Source organism: Xenopus tropicalis, chromosome 7 (assembly GCF_000004195.4).
Source record: "Xenopus tropicalis strain Nigerian chromosome 7, UCB_Xtro_10.0, whole genome shotgun sequence".
Classification (NCBI taxonomy): Eukaryota; Metazoa; Chordata; class Amphibia; order Anura; family Pipidae; genus Xenopus; species Xenopus tropicalis.
The window spans coordinates 55503392-55522315 of NC_030683.2; the positions used below are offsets into that span (position 1 = coordinate 55503392).

General features: G+C 38.8%; 1 protein-coding gene across 2 annotated transcripts in view; it reads left to right on the forward strand.

The window, feature by feature from the left end:
• The window catches only part of zdhhc5 (zinc finger, DHHC-type containing 5), a 61209-nt gene that overhangs the window by 12138 nt on the left and 30147 nt on the right, over window positions 1-18924 (forward strand). For both annotated transcript variants that reach the window (XM_012961245.3, NM_001044485.1), the window contains 2 exon segments: window positions 18266-18387; window positions 18474-18631. In XM_012961245.3, the coding sequence (XP_012816699.1) occupies window positions 18321-18387; window positions 18474-18631 (225 nt within the window). In that variant the 5' untranslated portion in view covers window positions 18266-18320.

Below are 18924 nucleotides of genomic sequence, written 5' to 3' on the forward strand. Positions count from 1 at the left end.
CACCACTTACATACATGCTTTCATAGAGTGCTTGACTTCCTCAGATGCTCCCAATCCTTTTCAGTATACCTTTGTGAAGGGAAGAAGCACAATAATATGCCAGCAGTGCCTTTAACACATTTATTGCAGAAATAAGTGGCACAAGCTTTCGGGGGATAACCCCTTCTTCAGGTGCAATACACACAAGTGAACATTTTACTCGTTAAATACCTCAACAGATCATGTGATACCACCACGTGACCCATTAACCCCATCTCGGGGTTAATAGTTCCTCACGTCTCACTCCATTTAAATCCTGTTTGACTTAAGTTGTTTTTCATTATAGCCTCTCTGGACGAATTTTTGAAACATCCCTTGTGCTTTAACCTCATATAGCTCCTCATTAGAATCCATCTCACTCTACTTAACTGACTATATGGAAGGCCTTTAATTTCTCCATGGGAGTGGCAACTATTGGGCAATAAGATAAAAAAAAGTTTTGCCACCAGTTTAACTGTTTTTTGGTCACGAAAGGCCGTGCTAATAGCCGACCTATGTCCATCCATCCAGATGCGAAGAGTCAAATCGGTTTTCCCAACATATGATAATCCGCAAGGACAGCTTACCAAATAAATTACATGAGAAGTGGTACACGTAATATGATGTTTGATTTTTTGTCCAGTTTGTGGGTGATAAAAAAAAAAAACTCAGCCGGTGTCATGTATCTGCACAACGTACAATTCGGACATCTAAAACAGCCTGACTTATACGTTTTAAGCCACATGGGCCCCTGTTTCTGATATATCTTAATCGGATCCATTACCACCAATAGATCATGTAAATTTTGGCCCCTTGTATAAGCCATAATTGGAGGTTCAGGGCATAACTTCCCAAGATCACGGACAGCTTTAATAATAGGCCAACTATCTTTTACCAGTTTACTTATTTGGTCTGACGCCACATTATATCGGGTAGTAAAAATCAATCGATCTTTTGCAGTTTGTTCTCTAGGGGCCGGGGAATTAACTCTATGAACCGCTGTATCTAGGGCTTTTTGTAACGCTCTAGCCTCGTATCCCCATTTCCTAAATCTCTCCCACATTTAGTCAATCTGCTCCTCACATTTGTCACCACTAGAATTGTTGCATAATACCCTGCAGAATTGAGAGATAGGCAAAGCCCTTTTCAACATAAATGGGTGGCAACTGGACCTGTGCAAGAGTGTGTTCCTGTCTGTAGTCTTTTGGAAAAGTGAATAATGTAAAGTTTGTGAGTTTTTTATCACTCACAAACTGGACAAAAAATCAAACATCATATTACGTGTACCACTTCTCATGTAATTTATTTGGTAACCTGTCCTTGCGGATTATCATATATTGGGAAAACTGATTTGACTCTTCGCATCCGGATTGATGGACATAGATCAGCTATTAGCACGGCCTTTCGTGGCCAAAAAACAGTTAAACTGGTGGCAAAACATTTTTTAGAAATGGGGCATAGACTGCCAACGTTCAGATTTATGGGTATTGATCATGTCCGGGCCCCTAGACATGGGGGTGATAGAGCCCGGATTTTGCTACAGCGAGAGATGTATTGGATTAAGAAATTGGGGACTTTGGCCCCAAGGGGGCTTAATGAGCAATGCCAGTTTAACTGTTTTTTGAGTACACAATGAAAGAAATGTACATTAATGTTTATTGCCTAACATGTGCTCTTGTGATTTTTTGATATGACCCCCCTTTAATTAAAGGGGAGGTGGTGGGGTGAACTGTTGGGACACGCCTATGGATATTTAAATTGATGTTTTATTGTGGCCATTTGTATCTTGAGAAAGGGTCTAGTCCAGAGCCGAAACGTTGATCGGATGTGAAAATAAAGACTGAAGAGCCTGGCGTGCACCTACGATGTGTTTCGAATTGTATAGTAAATATTATCAAAAGAAACCCTGAAAACAGTGACAACTCACAGAACATTGTCCAATGAGTCCAAGGCAGACAGATTCTGCTTATATTCTAAGTAGCTTATGCTAGTGATTTAAACTATAAATACATATAGTGACATGGTAACTATGTATAAATATATAAGGGGATCATAAAATAACCTCTCTAATGCTTTATTTACAAGTAGGTCCTTCCACCTGACACAAGGGCACCCACTCTGTTTAGAAGAAGGGAGGTTCTGTTTAAATATTCGGAAAGGTTTTTTTTTTGTTTTTTTTTTACTATATCTTATACAAATCTGAAGTTGTGGAATTCCCTCCCTGAATCAGTCGTACTGGCTGATGCATTATATAGCTTTAAGAAGGGGCTGGATGGCTTTTTAGCAAGTGAGGGAATATAGGGGTGTGTGTATATATGTATGTATATTATGCCAATAGAAAGCACTCACGGCCCCATGTGATTAAAAAAAAAAAATCCCAAAATTTTTTATTGCTCCACACTCGCATCAACGTGTTTCGGTTCACTGGGGACCGTCGTCAGGATGATGATCCAATCCACTTTTTTTGATGGTCCCCAGTGATGAATTTATTTTGGTGAGCACCTGGCGTGTATTCTGGAAGTGGGTAATGCCGTTAAGGAGAACTGTATATATGTATATGTATACTCCTTGAAGACTGCAGATGTGGGTCCTGTGGAAACAGAACAGAGTTTAAATCTCACATGCAATTTACATACAAGAAATTAAAAAACTGAAAGGCAACCATTACTAATAGCCAGCATGATAATATACCTTTAGTATACAGGAATTGTATGAACTAACACCTTCAAAATAAGTATACTGGTAAGAGATCTCAGAATCAAACAGGCTTGTTATAAATTACTCAAGCCAAGTTTAGGAAAACACCTGATATCTCAGCAAATACATACTGGTATCCGGCACTATAATAGAATCTGTGATTATTCTATAGTAAGGCACCTCTAACGTCTTCACCTTTACTCCCAAAAATTCCACACCAAATAAAGCAAAAAGTAAGACACTCGCTGAATGAGACCTGTGGGTGCCCAGCTCTTGGCTATACAGGTATAGGACCCATTATCTACAATGCTTGGGACCTGGGTATTCTGGATAAGGGATCTTTCTGTAATTTGGATTTCAATACCTTAAGTCTGCTGAGAAATAATTTAAAGGTTAATTAAACCTAACATGATTGTTTTGGCTCCAATAAGGATTAATTATATCTTAGTTTGGATCAAGTACAAGGTTCTGTTTTATTATTACAGAAAAGGAAATTATTTTTAAAGATCTAAATTACTTTATTATAATCGACTCTATGTGAAATGGCCTTCCCGTATTTCAGAGCTTTCTGGGTAACAGGTTTTCAGATAATGGATCCCATACCTGTACTAAACTTTGAACAAGATTCCTGATTATCAGGCATAGTGAAAAGTTTTTCCAGAACGGAAAAGCGCCAAAGTTAAATGCATTATGCTCCTTGCACAACCCTGATATATGAGGAAGGATAACTCAAATGGTAAACCTCTTAGATCCTATTAGAGAAAAAATAATACACCACCAATACACATTGCAAACTACATGTATTTAAGGATTGAGACCTACCAGAAATTCTCCTATTTCCCAAACCGGTCATGATATTAACTAAAATGGGCCCAGTGTAGGGGAAAAAAAACAAGATGAACACAAGTAGAATTCCTGACACTAAGCCAGAGAACAACTAATCTGGCAATGTCAGCACTTGGAAACCAAGATAGACTGTAAAAACCACACATCCATTCTTACGACAGGGGACACCATCATGACCTAGTCCTCAAATCATGAACTACTGCTGTAACAAATAAGTAAAATCAGGAATGCTAAAGGACTGTGTTAATATTTGTTCTACCCTGCATTTTGAATATATCTTATACAAATCTGCATCCCAGCGATCCTAGTACTACCAGAAGCCGTCATCTGTATTATCAGTCTTTAAAATACTGAATATTTGCGTAGTTCTAACCCACAGACACTGGTATTATAAAACTGAGAAGCACAGAGCCACAGTTATGAAAACATACAGTAGTGATATGCCCTGCAGTTCAACTGCAGCCATCTACATCAGTGGTCCCCAACCCTTTTTATACCATGGACCGGTTTCAAGGTGGTGGTGCAAACAGTGCATAGTATATAATTCAATTATTACATATATAATGTAAATGTAATTATTACATTTAATATTATGAACTTTATTATTATTATAAAATGATACAGCTCATCATAATACAAAATCAGTGGTAGACCTAAGCTTGTTTCCCTGCAACTAGATGTGCCGAGCTCCCTTGCTCTTCTTACTCCCACCTAAGTAGTGACGTCCCCTGCTGCTTAGTATGGAGCTTTAAGTACTTTGGTCCTTGTCGCAATCAGTAGAAAGCTTCCTGAGCGTCACATAGCTGTTGTCATTGCTGTGTAATACATCAGGGAGTTGGGATCACAGGTAACTGGGACCAGAGGTGGCCCAGCACTGGTCCCCGGCCCGGTGGTTGGGGACCCCTGATCTATACCAAATTTGTAATAGGGGGTATATCCATTGTGCAGAACTGCTGAAACAGTCACCAATGCCAGTGCAATTAAAAAGCACCGTACCAATGATAAGTTGTAGAAACACGCCAGAATCGGTGAAGAGAATTGCAGCCTGCAATTGCATAATGTATCCCTTATGGTTATACTTCACTGTCGCAATATAAACATCCTGCGTCATTTTCTCAGTTTTTTTTCTAACTTGACTAAACTCACTTCTTAAACAGAAATGTCTCTGCATTTATTAAAAAATACAATTATAAAAAGCATGATTGAAAAAAATTGTTGAACAAATATGAAAATTAACGGCATACCTTGAAATCTTTATTTAAGAATTTGCTATGCATTACAAGCAAAATAAACCCCGAAAAACTTTAAAACCTTGAATTAAATATTTTACAATTTGCAAAGGATAGCTCCTGCTAACATCTACATTGCCAGCTTTTAGATGGTGTAGAATGATATTAGAGTTATTCATGATTTATAAACATAATAAATTCCGAAAATGTGTGGTTTTAAAGTAATTTTTTAAATACACAAATTTTTGAGCTAAAACTTTCAGTATGGGGAAAAAAATACACACAATAATAAATCTGTCGCAAAGGGGGGTGGGGGGCTACTGTGTTCTACTAGTAATAAGCTAACTTTTTAAAAAAAGAGTGAATGTTTGCATATTTATTAGTTAATATGATTATTAAAAGCACAAGTGAAAAAAGTGTAACAAATATAAAACAAAATTAAAATAATAAAATTTGCTGCCTGTCGCTTTCTTTGGCGCAGGTGTCGCTCTCTCTGACGCGCGCATCAGCATTTGACTTGTGCATAGGTTTTTTTTTTAACCCGTGCGTCATTATTTTGCCAAAGAAAGCAACATGCGGCGAATTTTTATGCCGCAGGAATTATTTCGCCCATCCCTAATTACAGGTTAAAAAAAAAACAAAACCCATGAGAAACTCTCCAACTTTAAATTAAAGGAATATTTTACAATTAGCAAAGGACAGCTCCTATTTACTTCTACATGACCTTACTAAGCTTTTAGATGCCGTAGTTTGTTATTAGAGTTTTTTGTGTTTTTTACTCTTAATAAATTCCAATAATTTATAGTCTAGGTTAATTATTTAAATACAGGATTTTTTGCTCTAAAGTTTGAAATCTAGAGCGAAAATTTTTAACTTGGAGGCAAGTTTTGGAGGCATAAAGACCATAGTTACTACCAAACAGAGCGTCCTGTAGTCTGCCAATCCACATAGAGGCTACAAAATAACAAATTACATCCCCAGGAACTATTTTCATGCTTGTGTTGCTCCCCAACTTTTTTTATATTTAAATGTTACTCATGGGTTAAAAAGGTTGGGGTCTCCTGATATACAGTATTAGACTCTGTTGTCTAATACTGTAAAAGCATAAACAAAACAAGACCCTTGCCAGAGTTGGGCTCTAACTACTACACAAGGGGGCACATTTACTAAGATGCATTTTTTATTTTTGGCCATGAAATGGGATATGGTATAAATTCGAAGTAACCACAATCATTTCTGTAGTTCTAAAATTTCTTGGCAATGCTTGGCAAAATTAAACGTTTGTACGAAAATATTGCAATTGCATTCCGGAATTCACGCATTCCAGAAGTAAACACCATGAAAATAGTTCTGGCTTTGAAGCCTCCATGTCTGGCTTTGGAAGCCTTCTATAGGATTCAATGGCACTCGACAGATCAAACCTGACGAAAATATAGTCCTGATGAAAGTGTAACCTAAGCGTTACCGAATTCCGAAATTCTTTGCGAAAAGTACGTTTTTTTTTGTGGAAATTTATCGAAAACCACGAAAAACTAAATTTTTGCATACACTCTGAAATGTTCTATAATTTAGAAAAAATACAAATTTATCTGAAAATTGTTTATTAAATGTGCCCCTTCCGTTGTGTTCCGATACCAGTCCCCTTCTGGGATTCCCAGCTAAACCGAAAAATACAACTCCACTCCACAGAGTCAGTGTACCTTCAGAGTCCTTTTTGTTTGGGAGAAAAAAACAGCAGCACTCCAAGCTGTTCCACACAGGCACAGACCCTCCCACACCAGTTTCAGTTCTCAGTCTGTCTGGGAATTCACTCTGGCTGCTAGCAAATCTAGCCTGCTAATTATTTCCCAGGTGAGCCTTCTTTGGGGAATTAGCCCACTTAGGACCACTATACATAAAGGGAGTAGGAGATGAACATAGGGGAAATATATCACCCTTTAAACTATTATCCCATTACCAGTTCACAGTGGTTTTAACTAAGGATGCACCAAATCCAAAATTTTTAGGATCTGGCTGAACCTCCGAATCCTTTGCAAAAGATTTGTACAAATACTGAATGTAACCCTAATTTGCATATGCAAATTAGAATAAGGATATGGTGAAAAAATGTCAACTTCTGTGTTTGACAAAAAGTCGCATGATTTTGAGGATTCTGATTCAGTTTGGCCAGAAGCATAGATTTGGTCAAATTCCAAACCGAATCCTGGATTCAGTGTTTCCCTAGTTTTAACTTAGTTTTGTGGAACATTATAAGACTTCAAATAGTTATGTCTATATGGCACTTAGATGATTTGCCTCCAAATTATTGCTTTGGAGGCTCCCTAGAACAATCCTGGCTCATCATAGTACTCCATATTATCATCCTTGTGATTGTCCTAAGAAGTAGTAAATTTCCAGTTAGAGCAGCTAGTGGCTGATTTTAAGTGAATGGGAACATGATATAATTATTTAAATAATTATTGCTTTAATATCATCCAACATTAGAAGCCACACCCTACTCCCAGTGCATGAATATGTGTTATATAATGGAGAGAAGTATGTTTAGTGGGGTTGAGCAGTTTGTAAGAATCGGTGAGAGGCAGGGTGCTGTGTGTGGTAAATCGTTTATTAGTGGACAGCAGTTACAAAAATTTTGCACTCACAAGAGTCAAAACCCTAAACAAAGACATCAAAGACTTTTATAGTCATTTACGCTGGGAGGCAAGGAGTTACATGGGAATCAGAGGAGTATAGGACGTGTAAAAAAAAGAAAAGATAAAACTTTGTGGAAGATGCCACTGAAGCACCTGCTAATAACTTTGAACCATGTTGATGGATCTAACAAAAAAAAAAGACTATTGAGTGTCCTTTGTGATAAAACTCTCTTGTTTTCTTAACCTTTACTAAGTATTTGTCAACTGCCTTTTCTCTGTTGTGTGTGTTGTCAGTGTAGTTACAACATACTGTCTTGCCTAAGCAGTGCTGCATAAATTCTTTCTTCAACTGCTGAGGCTTGTGAATGAATGTAAATATATCCTCATATTCATTGGTGATGTCATGCAGTGAAAGATCTGCCATTATGTTGAAGGCCTTCTTGATTCTACAGCAATTAACCGATGTGATCCCATTTAATTAGGCGGTGTGCAGGATTATGAGAAAGTTTGATGTCTGTTGCTTTCGTGTACTAGGTAGCAGGAGTTAATCTTGCAATAATACACATACCATGCAAAGCCATAGGCACATTAACAGTTGTTGATGGGATGGCTACAACTAATCTTAAAATAAGAATTGTTGCTTCTTTGAGTGTTTACCCTAGAAGCATAAGCTAGGTGATGCCAATTTGTATGCCTATGCTGGTGGAAAGAGAGTTAATATTAATGGATCATTTAAACATAAATTACATGTTTTACCAAGATCCTCAGGCATAGGCGGATTTTCAATAATACTAGGGGAGGCTAAGACTCCCCAAACCTGCTTAGCACATTAGAAAAAAAAAAATTACTTTGTATTTGACTTTCTGAGTAGGTCCGTGCATTTCTGCAAGCTCCAGATCTGTTGTAATCAGCTGCACTCCGGAACTTTATTTTTGTGGCTTCTCCAATTTCCATATTTACGTTTTTTGGTTTTTTTTCTGTATGGTTTTGCATTCCACACAATCAGTTTCCCCATTTATACATGACATACGTTTGAAACACTTCATTATCTGAAAATTCTTTCAGATAATTTCTTAAACGCTGCGTAAAAATTCCATATAGTTTATCTTTCTCCTGCATTGAACTCTTAAACATTTAAACCAAAACAGAGTTTGCCAGTGCCATTTTAATTTCACTCTCGTCACTTCCCCGGGTGTGTCAGGTCTAATGCGCATGCATCCTTTGAAGTAATTTCCTGACCCTGCACTGTCGTATACAAACCAAACAAACAAATCCTTCAGCTCCATAGCAAGTAGTAACCATATAAATGCTGAAGTAGAACAGACCTCAATCAGAAAGATGTAAATGCTGTGTTCTTTTTTTCGAAACCTCCTACTCTGCTCGTTTGAGAAAGTGGCGTCGCTATAGTAACCAGATGCAATAAATATTACTGGTGCAACATCTATTCTGAAGCAGAAAGAAATACAGATTCCCCTACAGCATCATAATTATTTTTAATACATTTATTGGTTACTTACAAATGCTGGAAATATTACAGGAAATCACCTCTGGTAAGCACATGTAAATCTAGAAAGCAAAATTTGGGAACAAACTTTATGTTGGGTTGAATAACGTGAAGTCACTGAATGAAATTGATTTGTTGTTGGCCCCACCCACTTTTTCTAACCTTGGACCACAGTTATATTGTAAAAAACACTGTGCAAAATTTTGGACCCTGGTTTTAATAGTGTCTGAATGGCAACAGTTTAAATTATTTAAGTCAACAAGTGATATCTGATTGGTGGTTGGTAGCTGCAAAGTTTAGGGACCTTAGGATTAATAGTTAAAGAACGGCAGCAGTTTAAATTTAAACCATTAAAAGTCAATAGGAAAATTGTGATTGGTGGTTAGTGGGTGTGCCCACTTTTTCTAACCTTGAGTCGAAGTCAACCAGTGACAAACAGTGGGCACACCCACTAACCACCAATCACAATTTACCTATTGACTTTTAATGGTTTAAATTTAAACTGCTGCCGTTCTTTAACTATTAATCCTAAGGTCCCTAAACTTTGCAGCTACCAACCACCAATCAGATGTCACTTGTTGACTTTAAAAATTTAAATTGTTGCCACCCTGGCATAAACTGTGAAAATGACAGCATTTTAAATTTAAACCAATAAAATTTAAAGGATGAAATCTGACTGGCTGTTAGTGGCCCAACTCACTTTTTTTTTTAACTGCAGTCCCCCAGTGACCAGCTTTGCAAAATACACTTTGCATAAAAATTGTGAGACTTAGAGCATTTTACACTTCACCATTGAAATTAAATAGTCACCTAGTGACCCTGGTGTTAATACTGTAATACAGGTTGAATATCCCCATTGAAAATCAATAGTTAAAATCGGATTGGCTGTTGGTGGCTCCACCCACCTGGTGACTGCAAAGTTTGGGGACCTTAGTATTAAGAATGGCAGCAGTTTAAATTTGAAGATATGAAGTCTATAGGTGAAATCTGATTGGCTGTTGTTGGCCCTGCCCACTTTTCTAAACTTGTAACATAGTCACCCAGTGACTGACTGCAAACCAATAAAATTCAATCGGTGAAAGCTGATTGGCTGTTGGTGGCTCTGCCCACTTTTTCAAAACTAAAACTGCAGCCCCCTAGTGACCAACTGTGAAAAGTTTGGGGACCCTGGGGTTAATACTGAGAATGGCAGCAGGTTGAATTTATCCATTTACAGTCAATAAGTAAACCCTGATTGGCTGTTGGTGGCTCTGCCCATTTTTTTAACCTTGAACCGCAGTTACCTGGTGCCTTATTCTGCAAAGTTTGGGGACCCTGATGTTGTTATTGTGCGAATGGCAGCAGGTTGAATTTCCACTAAGTCAATAGGTAAAATCTGATTGGCTGTTCACAGCTCCACCCATTTTTGGGCAGCCAACAATCATCATATTTCCATTCAGGCTGACCCGATGAGTATGTCATTCAAAGCTGTAAGATTGGCAGCAGTTTCAATTTTCCCATTAAAGTCAATGGGTGAAATTTGATTGGCTGCTGTTGGCCCCTCCCACTTTGCTGGGGTTTTTTTTTTTTTTTTTTTTTTAAAGAAACTTGAATGTGTAGTCACCTAGAAACTGACTGTGCAAAGTTTGGAAACTCTGGCATCAAACCAATAAAAATCAATAGGTGAAATTTGATTGGCTGTTGGTGGCTCTGCCCACCAACTGTGAAAAGTTTGGGGACCCTGTGGTTAATACTGTGAGAATGGCAGCAGGTTGAATTTCCCCAACTGAAAGTCAATAGGCAAAATTTGCTTTAAAGACAATTGGGGAAATTTGATTGGCTGTTGTTGGCCCCTCCCACTGTGTGGTCATCCAACAAAGTCGCTGTTTCATTCGGGGTGACCCCATGATTATGTTATTCAAGTTTTGGGGGTGTAGCTTCAAAGCTGTAAGAGTGGCAGCAGTTTGAAAATCTTCCCTGTCAAAGTCAATGGAAAAATTGGGGTGTTCGGAGCGGCGCCACAAAACAACTGGGGGCGCAATCGCTTAGAAAAGTACAAGCAACCTGCTCCGCTATAGGGCGAAGAAGTGTGGAGAGTTTGGGTGTTGTCCCCCTAAAACTGTAGGAGGAGTAGCATTTAGAAAATGGGGGGCGCGAAGAAGAAGAAGAGGAGGAGGAAGATGATGATGATTATGATGATGGGTTTTACAATCCAACATAAATATTGACAAGTACTTTAACCTCTCTTTATTTTTAACCTTTCATTGTCCTTTAAGTGGAGTTCCTCAGGTGTTTGAGACCCTGAATCTACAGACAATTAACCATAAGAGTTATTTGCATCCTTAAAACCTTCTAAAGAGAATTGTGTTTTTCCAGGGTACATTTGTTGGGCCAGGGTGATAATCTGTAATTAATCTGTGTTAATACTGTAAGAATGGCAACAGGTTGAATTTCCCCATTGAAAATCAATAGTTAAAATCAGATAGGCTGTTGGTGGCTCTGCCCACTTTTTTTAACCTTAAACCGCAGTTACCTTGTGCTTAATTCTGCAAAGTTTGGGGACCCTGGTGTTATTACTGTGAGAATGGCAGCAGGTTGAATTCAATAGGTAAAATTTGATTGGCTGTTCACAGCTCCACCCACTTTTGGGCAGCCAACAATGCACTATCCTATATATAACCCTTTTTTCAGAGGCGGGCCATGTTGGCCAGGCGCCCTAGGCGACCCAGCCGGCCGCCTCGCCCACCTCTACCCCCTCCCCGCACATGCACAAATGCGTGCACCCGGGGGATGTCGTAGAGGGGGAAGCATGAAGGGAGGGACACCGTGAAGGGAGGGAACGCCGGAAAATCATCAGTGGGGGTAATAAATCCCGGACAAGGGGTTGGCAATAGGGCCCCCTCACTGTTGCGCCCTACGCAGGTGCCTCCTCTGCCTACCCCTGGTTCCGGCGCTGCCTTTTCTGTTGTTAACTCTCTGACAACTGTCACACTCTGACAAGTGGAACAGAGGTAACGTGAGTTTTTTTTTGTTCAGTTTCACAGGTAAGACTGGGAAAAACAAATCTCCTTAATGAGGCCAAAGTATTTCTTTATAAAACCAAGATTAGAGTTAAAATGAGTTTGTAAATAAAACCAAAACATATCCTGTGAACCATTCCAAAGGGTTAAGAGCTAGTGAAATAGTAATTTATGGTCTCGCCAGCAGCTGTATTGTGATACAACTTGATGTCTTTAGTTCTTCTGTCATAAAATTTGTCACGAAGGTCCAGAGGTACAGAAAACTACATTTTAAGAAGAAATTTCTGAAGCCGAGCATCTTTCTTGAGCATTTCATTCCACTCATGGTCCCACAGCACACGAACTTCATCAATATACGCTTCAGCATCATAGCAGCTATTACAGCCATAATAATAATTGAAATTCAGAAGCCATTAACAAACGCATAACCATCCAAAAAATAGTTTCTCTTCACCACCCCATAAACCATGCTATATGGTAATATTTGTGCAACTTACACCAGCCATTGGGTGGAAGCATAAAAATCCATTTTTGTGTCTTGCAATAATTATCGCAGTGTAAAATAGCTATGGTGTTTGTTGGGAGAAATTTAAACCTGTACATCACCATGCAGACAGATGTTTGTGTGATAAATTAAAAGGTGTCAATATATTTAGTGACTAAAAAAAAAAATATTTCTGTGCTTTCATTATTGTGGAACTTTCTTTTTAATCATATCCATGACACGGCCTCTTTAACATTCACAGTCCATCTCTAAATCTCCACGTATTATTGACATTGTTTTAAGTACTTCCTGAAAATATAATTTTGTGTTCCTTATACTAAATCATTAAATATTTTTTTCACCAAGCATCATGTTGCCCACACCAAGGTGAAGATACCCCGTATGATCAATCGTTTCTGTCATTTTAGCTCCTGCAAAATCAACACACATAATTTTACGTGGAATAAAGCTACAAAAAAAGTACACTAACCTCAGAAAGCCATATATTTTCAGAAATAAAAATCAAAAATGGGTACACGTGTCTTTCTACTCCAAAGTACCAAGCTGCAAAGCTTTCCTAAAGTTGTCGATTTTGATGACATTTCCAAAAATCACCTCAAAGCCTCCATTTTGCAGCCTCTTTTCTCCTGCAGGTCATTAGGTAACTATATTAAGCACCCTAAATATGAACCAAAAAGTCTGCTGAATAGTTTGATTCCCCCTGTACATAGGTTTATGAAAGCACATGTAACTTAGAGACCCCCAAAATATACTTTGTGCATACTACTGCATTTCATGGCTTACATTCACCTAATTGATAAATACTTTGGCAATTTTATGTGGGGTAAAAGCTGTAAAAAGGTAGGGTGACCCCTGAAAACCATATTTTTGTAGAGTACACATTCAGACAAATCCAAAATAGCTAAATATTACTTTTTACCCCAAAATACTGAACAGCAAAGCGTTTCTAAAGTTAGCGGTTTTTATGGCATTTTTGAAAATTGCCTAAAAATGTTGCAATTTGCCTTATTTATCTAGCTTTTTTTACATACAAGGGCACATTACCCTAAATATGAACAATAGAGGTGCAACAAAACTGGTAAAGGGGATAAAAGATTTAAGCTATGAGGTTAGACTGTTGAGGTTGGGGTTGTTTACTGTGAAAAAGAGGCGCTTGCGAGGAGACATGATTACTCTGTACAAGTACATTAGAGGGGATTATAGGCAGATATGGGGTGTAATTTTTTCCCATAAAAACAATCAATGCACCAGAGGCCACCCCTTTAGATTAGAGGAATGGAGCTTCCATTTGAAGCAGCGTAGGTGGTTTTTCACGGTGAGGGCAGTGAGGTTGTGGAATGCCCTTCCTAGTGATGTTGCAATGGCAGATTCTGTTAATGCCTTTAAGAGGGGCCTGGATAAGTTCTTGAACAAGCATAGTATCCAAGGCTATCGTGATACTAATATCTACAGTTAGTATTAATGTTTGTATAAATAGTTTATATATGTGTTGGTATAGATACCCCAAAGTATATGATATGTTGCACGCATTTATCTTGCACAATTTCTTACATACAAAGGCAAATGAAATATGAATGCCAGATGTCTACTGAACAGTTTGATGCCCAATATGCATATGTACTGTATATGATATACCAAAGTATGTGGTATATATATGGACTCCAAACTGAAAATAGTGAATATAAGTATTCTTGCCTGCCCTCTGTTTATACCAAAGTACCTAACTGCAAAGCTATGCTAAAAAAAACAGGAAAGGAACTATAATGCAGGGATAAAAATGCAATAAAACCACACAAACTGTGTAAATCAATGAAATAACAAAATAAGTCCGTCATGCTGCCAAAATTTGTTTTTAGGGGAAAAACAAAAGACAAATGAATAAGTTAAAAAAAGTGTATATATACATCTAAATATATTTAATATAATATGTTTTGTGACTGTGTGTATATAAGTGAGCAAAATGAAAAAAGGAAAAAAAAACTGTGCTACATGTGTGTACATTTATGTGTGTAATTTTGCAGATACCTTACCTGTTCTGTAGTAGGAGGGATAAAGGGATCACTAGAGCAGTGCTGTCCAACTGGCGGCCCGCGGGCCGCATGCGGCCCGTGACCCCCCTCTGTGTGGCCCCCCACCTGTCTGGCTGCTTTGATGGCTTACCTTTGAGTAAGCATTAAATGGTATCAGTACTGAGATTAACTGGCCCCCTGCATGGTTCTCACCTCAGATTCAGGCTGTAATTCCCCTGTATTGTTTAAAATGTAATCCCCTGTGTTTTCACACCTTTTAATCCCTGCATTGTTCACCCCCTGCAGTGTTCACACCTCAGGCTCAGACTGTAATCACTCCCATTGTTCACTTCTTCACACCTCAGACATAGGTACTGTAGGCAGAGTATGGCACATACAGCCAGCATAGGGCAGGTAGAGTATGGCACACACAGGCAGCATAGGTCAGGGAGGGTATGGCACACACAGGAAGGGTAGGGCAGGCAGAGTATGGCACACACAGTCAGGGTAGGGAAGGCAGAGTATGGCACACACAGGCAGGGTAGGGCAGGCAGAGTATGGCACACAGAGGCAGCATAGGGAAGGCAGAGTATGGCACACACAGGCAGGGTAGGACAGGCAGAATATGGCACACACAGACAGCATAGGACAGGCAGAGTGCTGCCTGTGTGTGCCATACTCTGCTTGCCCTATGATGCTTGTGGGAGGTGAACCTGGCAGGGGTTTGTTCTGGGAGTTTGCTAGCAGTTGGAAATAGCCATTAAATGGTCCCAAAGGTGTGTAATTATGTACTGGGGGTTGCTCTGCTATCCACAGGGGAGGAGGAGGCATATGGAATTTAAGGGTATATCTTAATATGACATAATTCTTTCACATATGAATGATGGTTGATATCCCCACAGTAAGGACCAAGCATTTGGGATTTTGCTGTGCTACCACCATTGTGATAAAATAGGTGTGGTTTGAAGTGGGTGTGGTTTCAAAAAGGGGAGTGGTCAAAACTGGCTTCCATTAGAGGCCCTCCACCATGTATGCTAGAGAAATTCCGGCCCTCGGCACCGTAGAAGTTGGACAGCACTGCACTAGAGTGTTCTGGATGGTCTTTGAGATGTACAGTGTTGGAAAGCAGATCTCCTGCAATGCTCCCCCTCCTGTTGGTCAGGCATGGTGTCAGCCTGTTTGGAGCTACATGGGACAGATATTGACAAGAAAATGCATAGTGGCCAGTAATAACAAAGAGAGTAAAAGTGATGTGACCTGAGGCAGCATAAATAGATGCATTAATGTTAAAACAATATCAGTAAATTAAACTTGAACCTCTAATGTGACAGAAAACAACACAACATTTTAACATCTGACTTTTGACCAAAAAAAAAAAAAAGGGAAACCCCACCTATAGCAGATGGCACTTAAAGGAAAATATATCCTCAAAATGAATACTTGACCAATAGATATCATATTAAGTGGCTTATTAAAGAATCTTGCCAAACTAGAATATATTAGTAAATATTGCCATTTTACATCTTTTACCTTTAATCTTTAAAGCGGACCTGTCACCCTAAGAAATAAGTCCAAATTATTTTCTATATTGTTAGTTGAGCAAAATAAACTTTACTTACTCTATATAAATAATATAAATCTTGTTTCCTTCCGTCTTGGAATTACTCAATCAAAGCAAGCAGGCAGGCACCATTTTGTGGACACTGTTATTAAGGCAAGCTTTGTATCATGCCAAAATCTTGTTTATGTGATAGAATGGGGGACCTGATGCCCATGCCCATGCGCTGGCTACACAGTTAGATAAGGAGGAGGGAGGGGAGAAGTGAGATGTGCAGTGACATCTAGGAAGTGCTGAATGGAAAGCTAAAGTTACTGTCTGCCCTAAGGCATAGAGGCGGGGCAAGCAATATATGATTGACAGCTGTGATTTTTAAATGCCTTTTATAATGGGTTTAGATGTGTTAATATAAAAATGAATTTGGGTTTCATGTTTAATTTGAACAGGACTTTTATTATACAGATTTTCATGTCTGGGTGACAGGTCCACTTTAACCATCTTTTTGTGATAGTCTGTGTGCAGCTCTAACTGTAACAGGAAGAAGTGTGGGAATGAACGACAGAACTTTGTCCATTAATTGGCTGATGTGGCCTAACATTTATGTATGCACCTTGATCCCTTGGGGAAATATTCTATTTAATATTACCCAATGGCACAAAAAAAGTATATTTCTATAAAAAATGGTTTATTTAGATGAAGCAGAGTTTTACATTTGAGCTGTTTATGCTGTATATTTTTAGACTTATATTACGTTGTTTGGGGTATAGTTTCCTTAAGAAAATAAATGTGGCTAAAGATGGCATATTTTATATACTGAACTTAATGCACCAACCTGAAGGTTTAGCATCTCTATATCTGCAATGATTCAGGCTTTCAAAGTTTGCACAGTACCATACCATCTTGGATTTTGTTAGGGGTGTCAGTGACCTTAGTACATGCTCAGTGTGTTCTGGGTGCTGTTGGGAAGTTGTTTTGTGGTTGTCAAATCAAATAAAAAGTGTATGTATGTATTCATTTATAAAGCCAGTAATTGACTGGCCTGCGAGGGTACCCAGATTTTTTCCCCTGGCTTTAGTGGGCCCTTTCTGGAGCATAGAGCATCAACTCTTAGGCCATGGGCACACACAGTATTTGCCGTGTTTTTTTTTCCTGCCCCAATTGTCTGCATTGAAAAGTACAGTTTCCGCCTGAGTGCAGTTACACAGTGTGATGGTTAGCCCAAGAAAGCCTGCTTAAGGGTTTTTCTTTGGCCCGACCTTCGCTCAAGCGGGAGCTGTACATGTCTCTCAGCCTGCACCCAGTTGTCTGTAACGGGATTGCGGTAATGTTAGAGGCAAGGGCTACCCAGGAAGAATTTATATAAAGTAAATGAGAGCAAGAATAATATATTACACAAAACAACCATATAATATGGGTTAAAACAGCAGAAAAAGAGGTTTTGCCTGTACACTGTCTGCACATTGGCATGAGAGCATTATTGCAATAAGGCAACAAACAGAACATACAAGGAAGCACAGCTGCTCACACAGAATTAGACCCAAAGTTGCCACATTCACTGCTGTGATATCTCTATTTAACATGTTTGTTACTTGAACTGCCATGTAGTGGGCAAAGAACAGTTCCAACTTGGTAATAATAATCAGTTATATTTGAACAACAAATCTCTCAAATATAGGGATACCAGAATTTTTCTCTGTAAGCATTAATGATTTTGGTGCTCATGATATTAACCAAAACAAGATGAAAACAGTCTGTCTGCAAGTTTGGATGTATGGCTGTAAATTATTATTAAGCTGTATCTCTGCTTTTAAACCAGCGGTTCTGGATGCATATTTGGTCACAGGGACATTAAAGGATGATTTGCACTTCTCCTCCCAAAATTCTTTAAATGAGAGTTAAAACCTCTCATTTTTTAAATTTAAGGACGGTGCTTTTTGTATACCATGAGGGAAGTGAATTGACTTCTTTTTTAAGAAGGATATTATTATTATGATTGCATATCGAAAGGAATGGAAAAAAGAGTCACACTGGTGGGGTGGAATGAAATAGGTCAGAAGTGTTGCCAGGTAGATAAATCCAGACTGGTGGCTGTGGGATGTTAGTGAGGCTTATTGTGAAAGATTTGTACCAAGAAGCCTGACAATGCTTTTAGTCAAACACATGGAGAAACACACGAAATGGGGAGGTATAAGAAGAACCATGGGATATCACATGCATCTGCTTATCAAATGAAACATTGAAACTGTATTTTCTTTTTGTCAATGCAGATGCCCCTGGCTTAGTGTGGAAGTGTCCTTTGCTCTCCCTGCCTATAACGCAGTCATGTTTCTCTTTGTACTGGCCAATTTTAGCATGGCTACTTTCATGGATCCTGGCATCTTCCCTCGAGGTGAGTCTGTTAATCCAATTACCAAACACCTACTATGGCATTGAATTCTGTCACCTTTAGCTGCTCCCTCTTAATTCTTTTAACAGCGGAGGAGGATGAAGATAAAGAAGATGACTTTCGGGCACCTTTATACAAGACAGTGGAGGTAAGGGGAGTGCAGGTTCGCATGAAGTGGTGTTCAACATGCCGTTTCTATCGTCCACCTCGGTGTTCCCACTGCAGCGTTTGTGACAATTGTGTTGAGGTGAGTAGACCTAGTAATTATAATGTTTAAACACAAAAATATTTGGTTTTGCACTGAATATCTGTCTGTTAAAGGACATGTAATGCAAATTTTCCCTAGGCTCCTGTGTAAAGTGGCATCAAGTCAATGTCACTATTTTTTCTGCAAATCTGAAGAATGATTTTAGGCAGTGGGAGGGGGGCTCAGAAACTTGTGGCCTAAGGTAACTATCTCCCTTGCCTTTTTCCTTGAGCTCCCTTGGGCCTTTCCCTTCTTTATGAATAGATGTTATTGTAGCCATATAGAAAGAATGT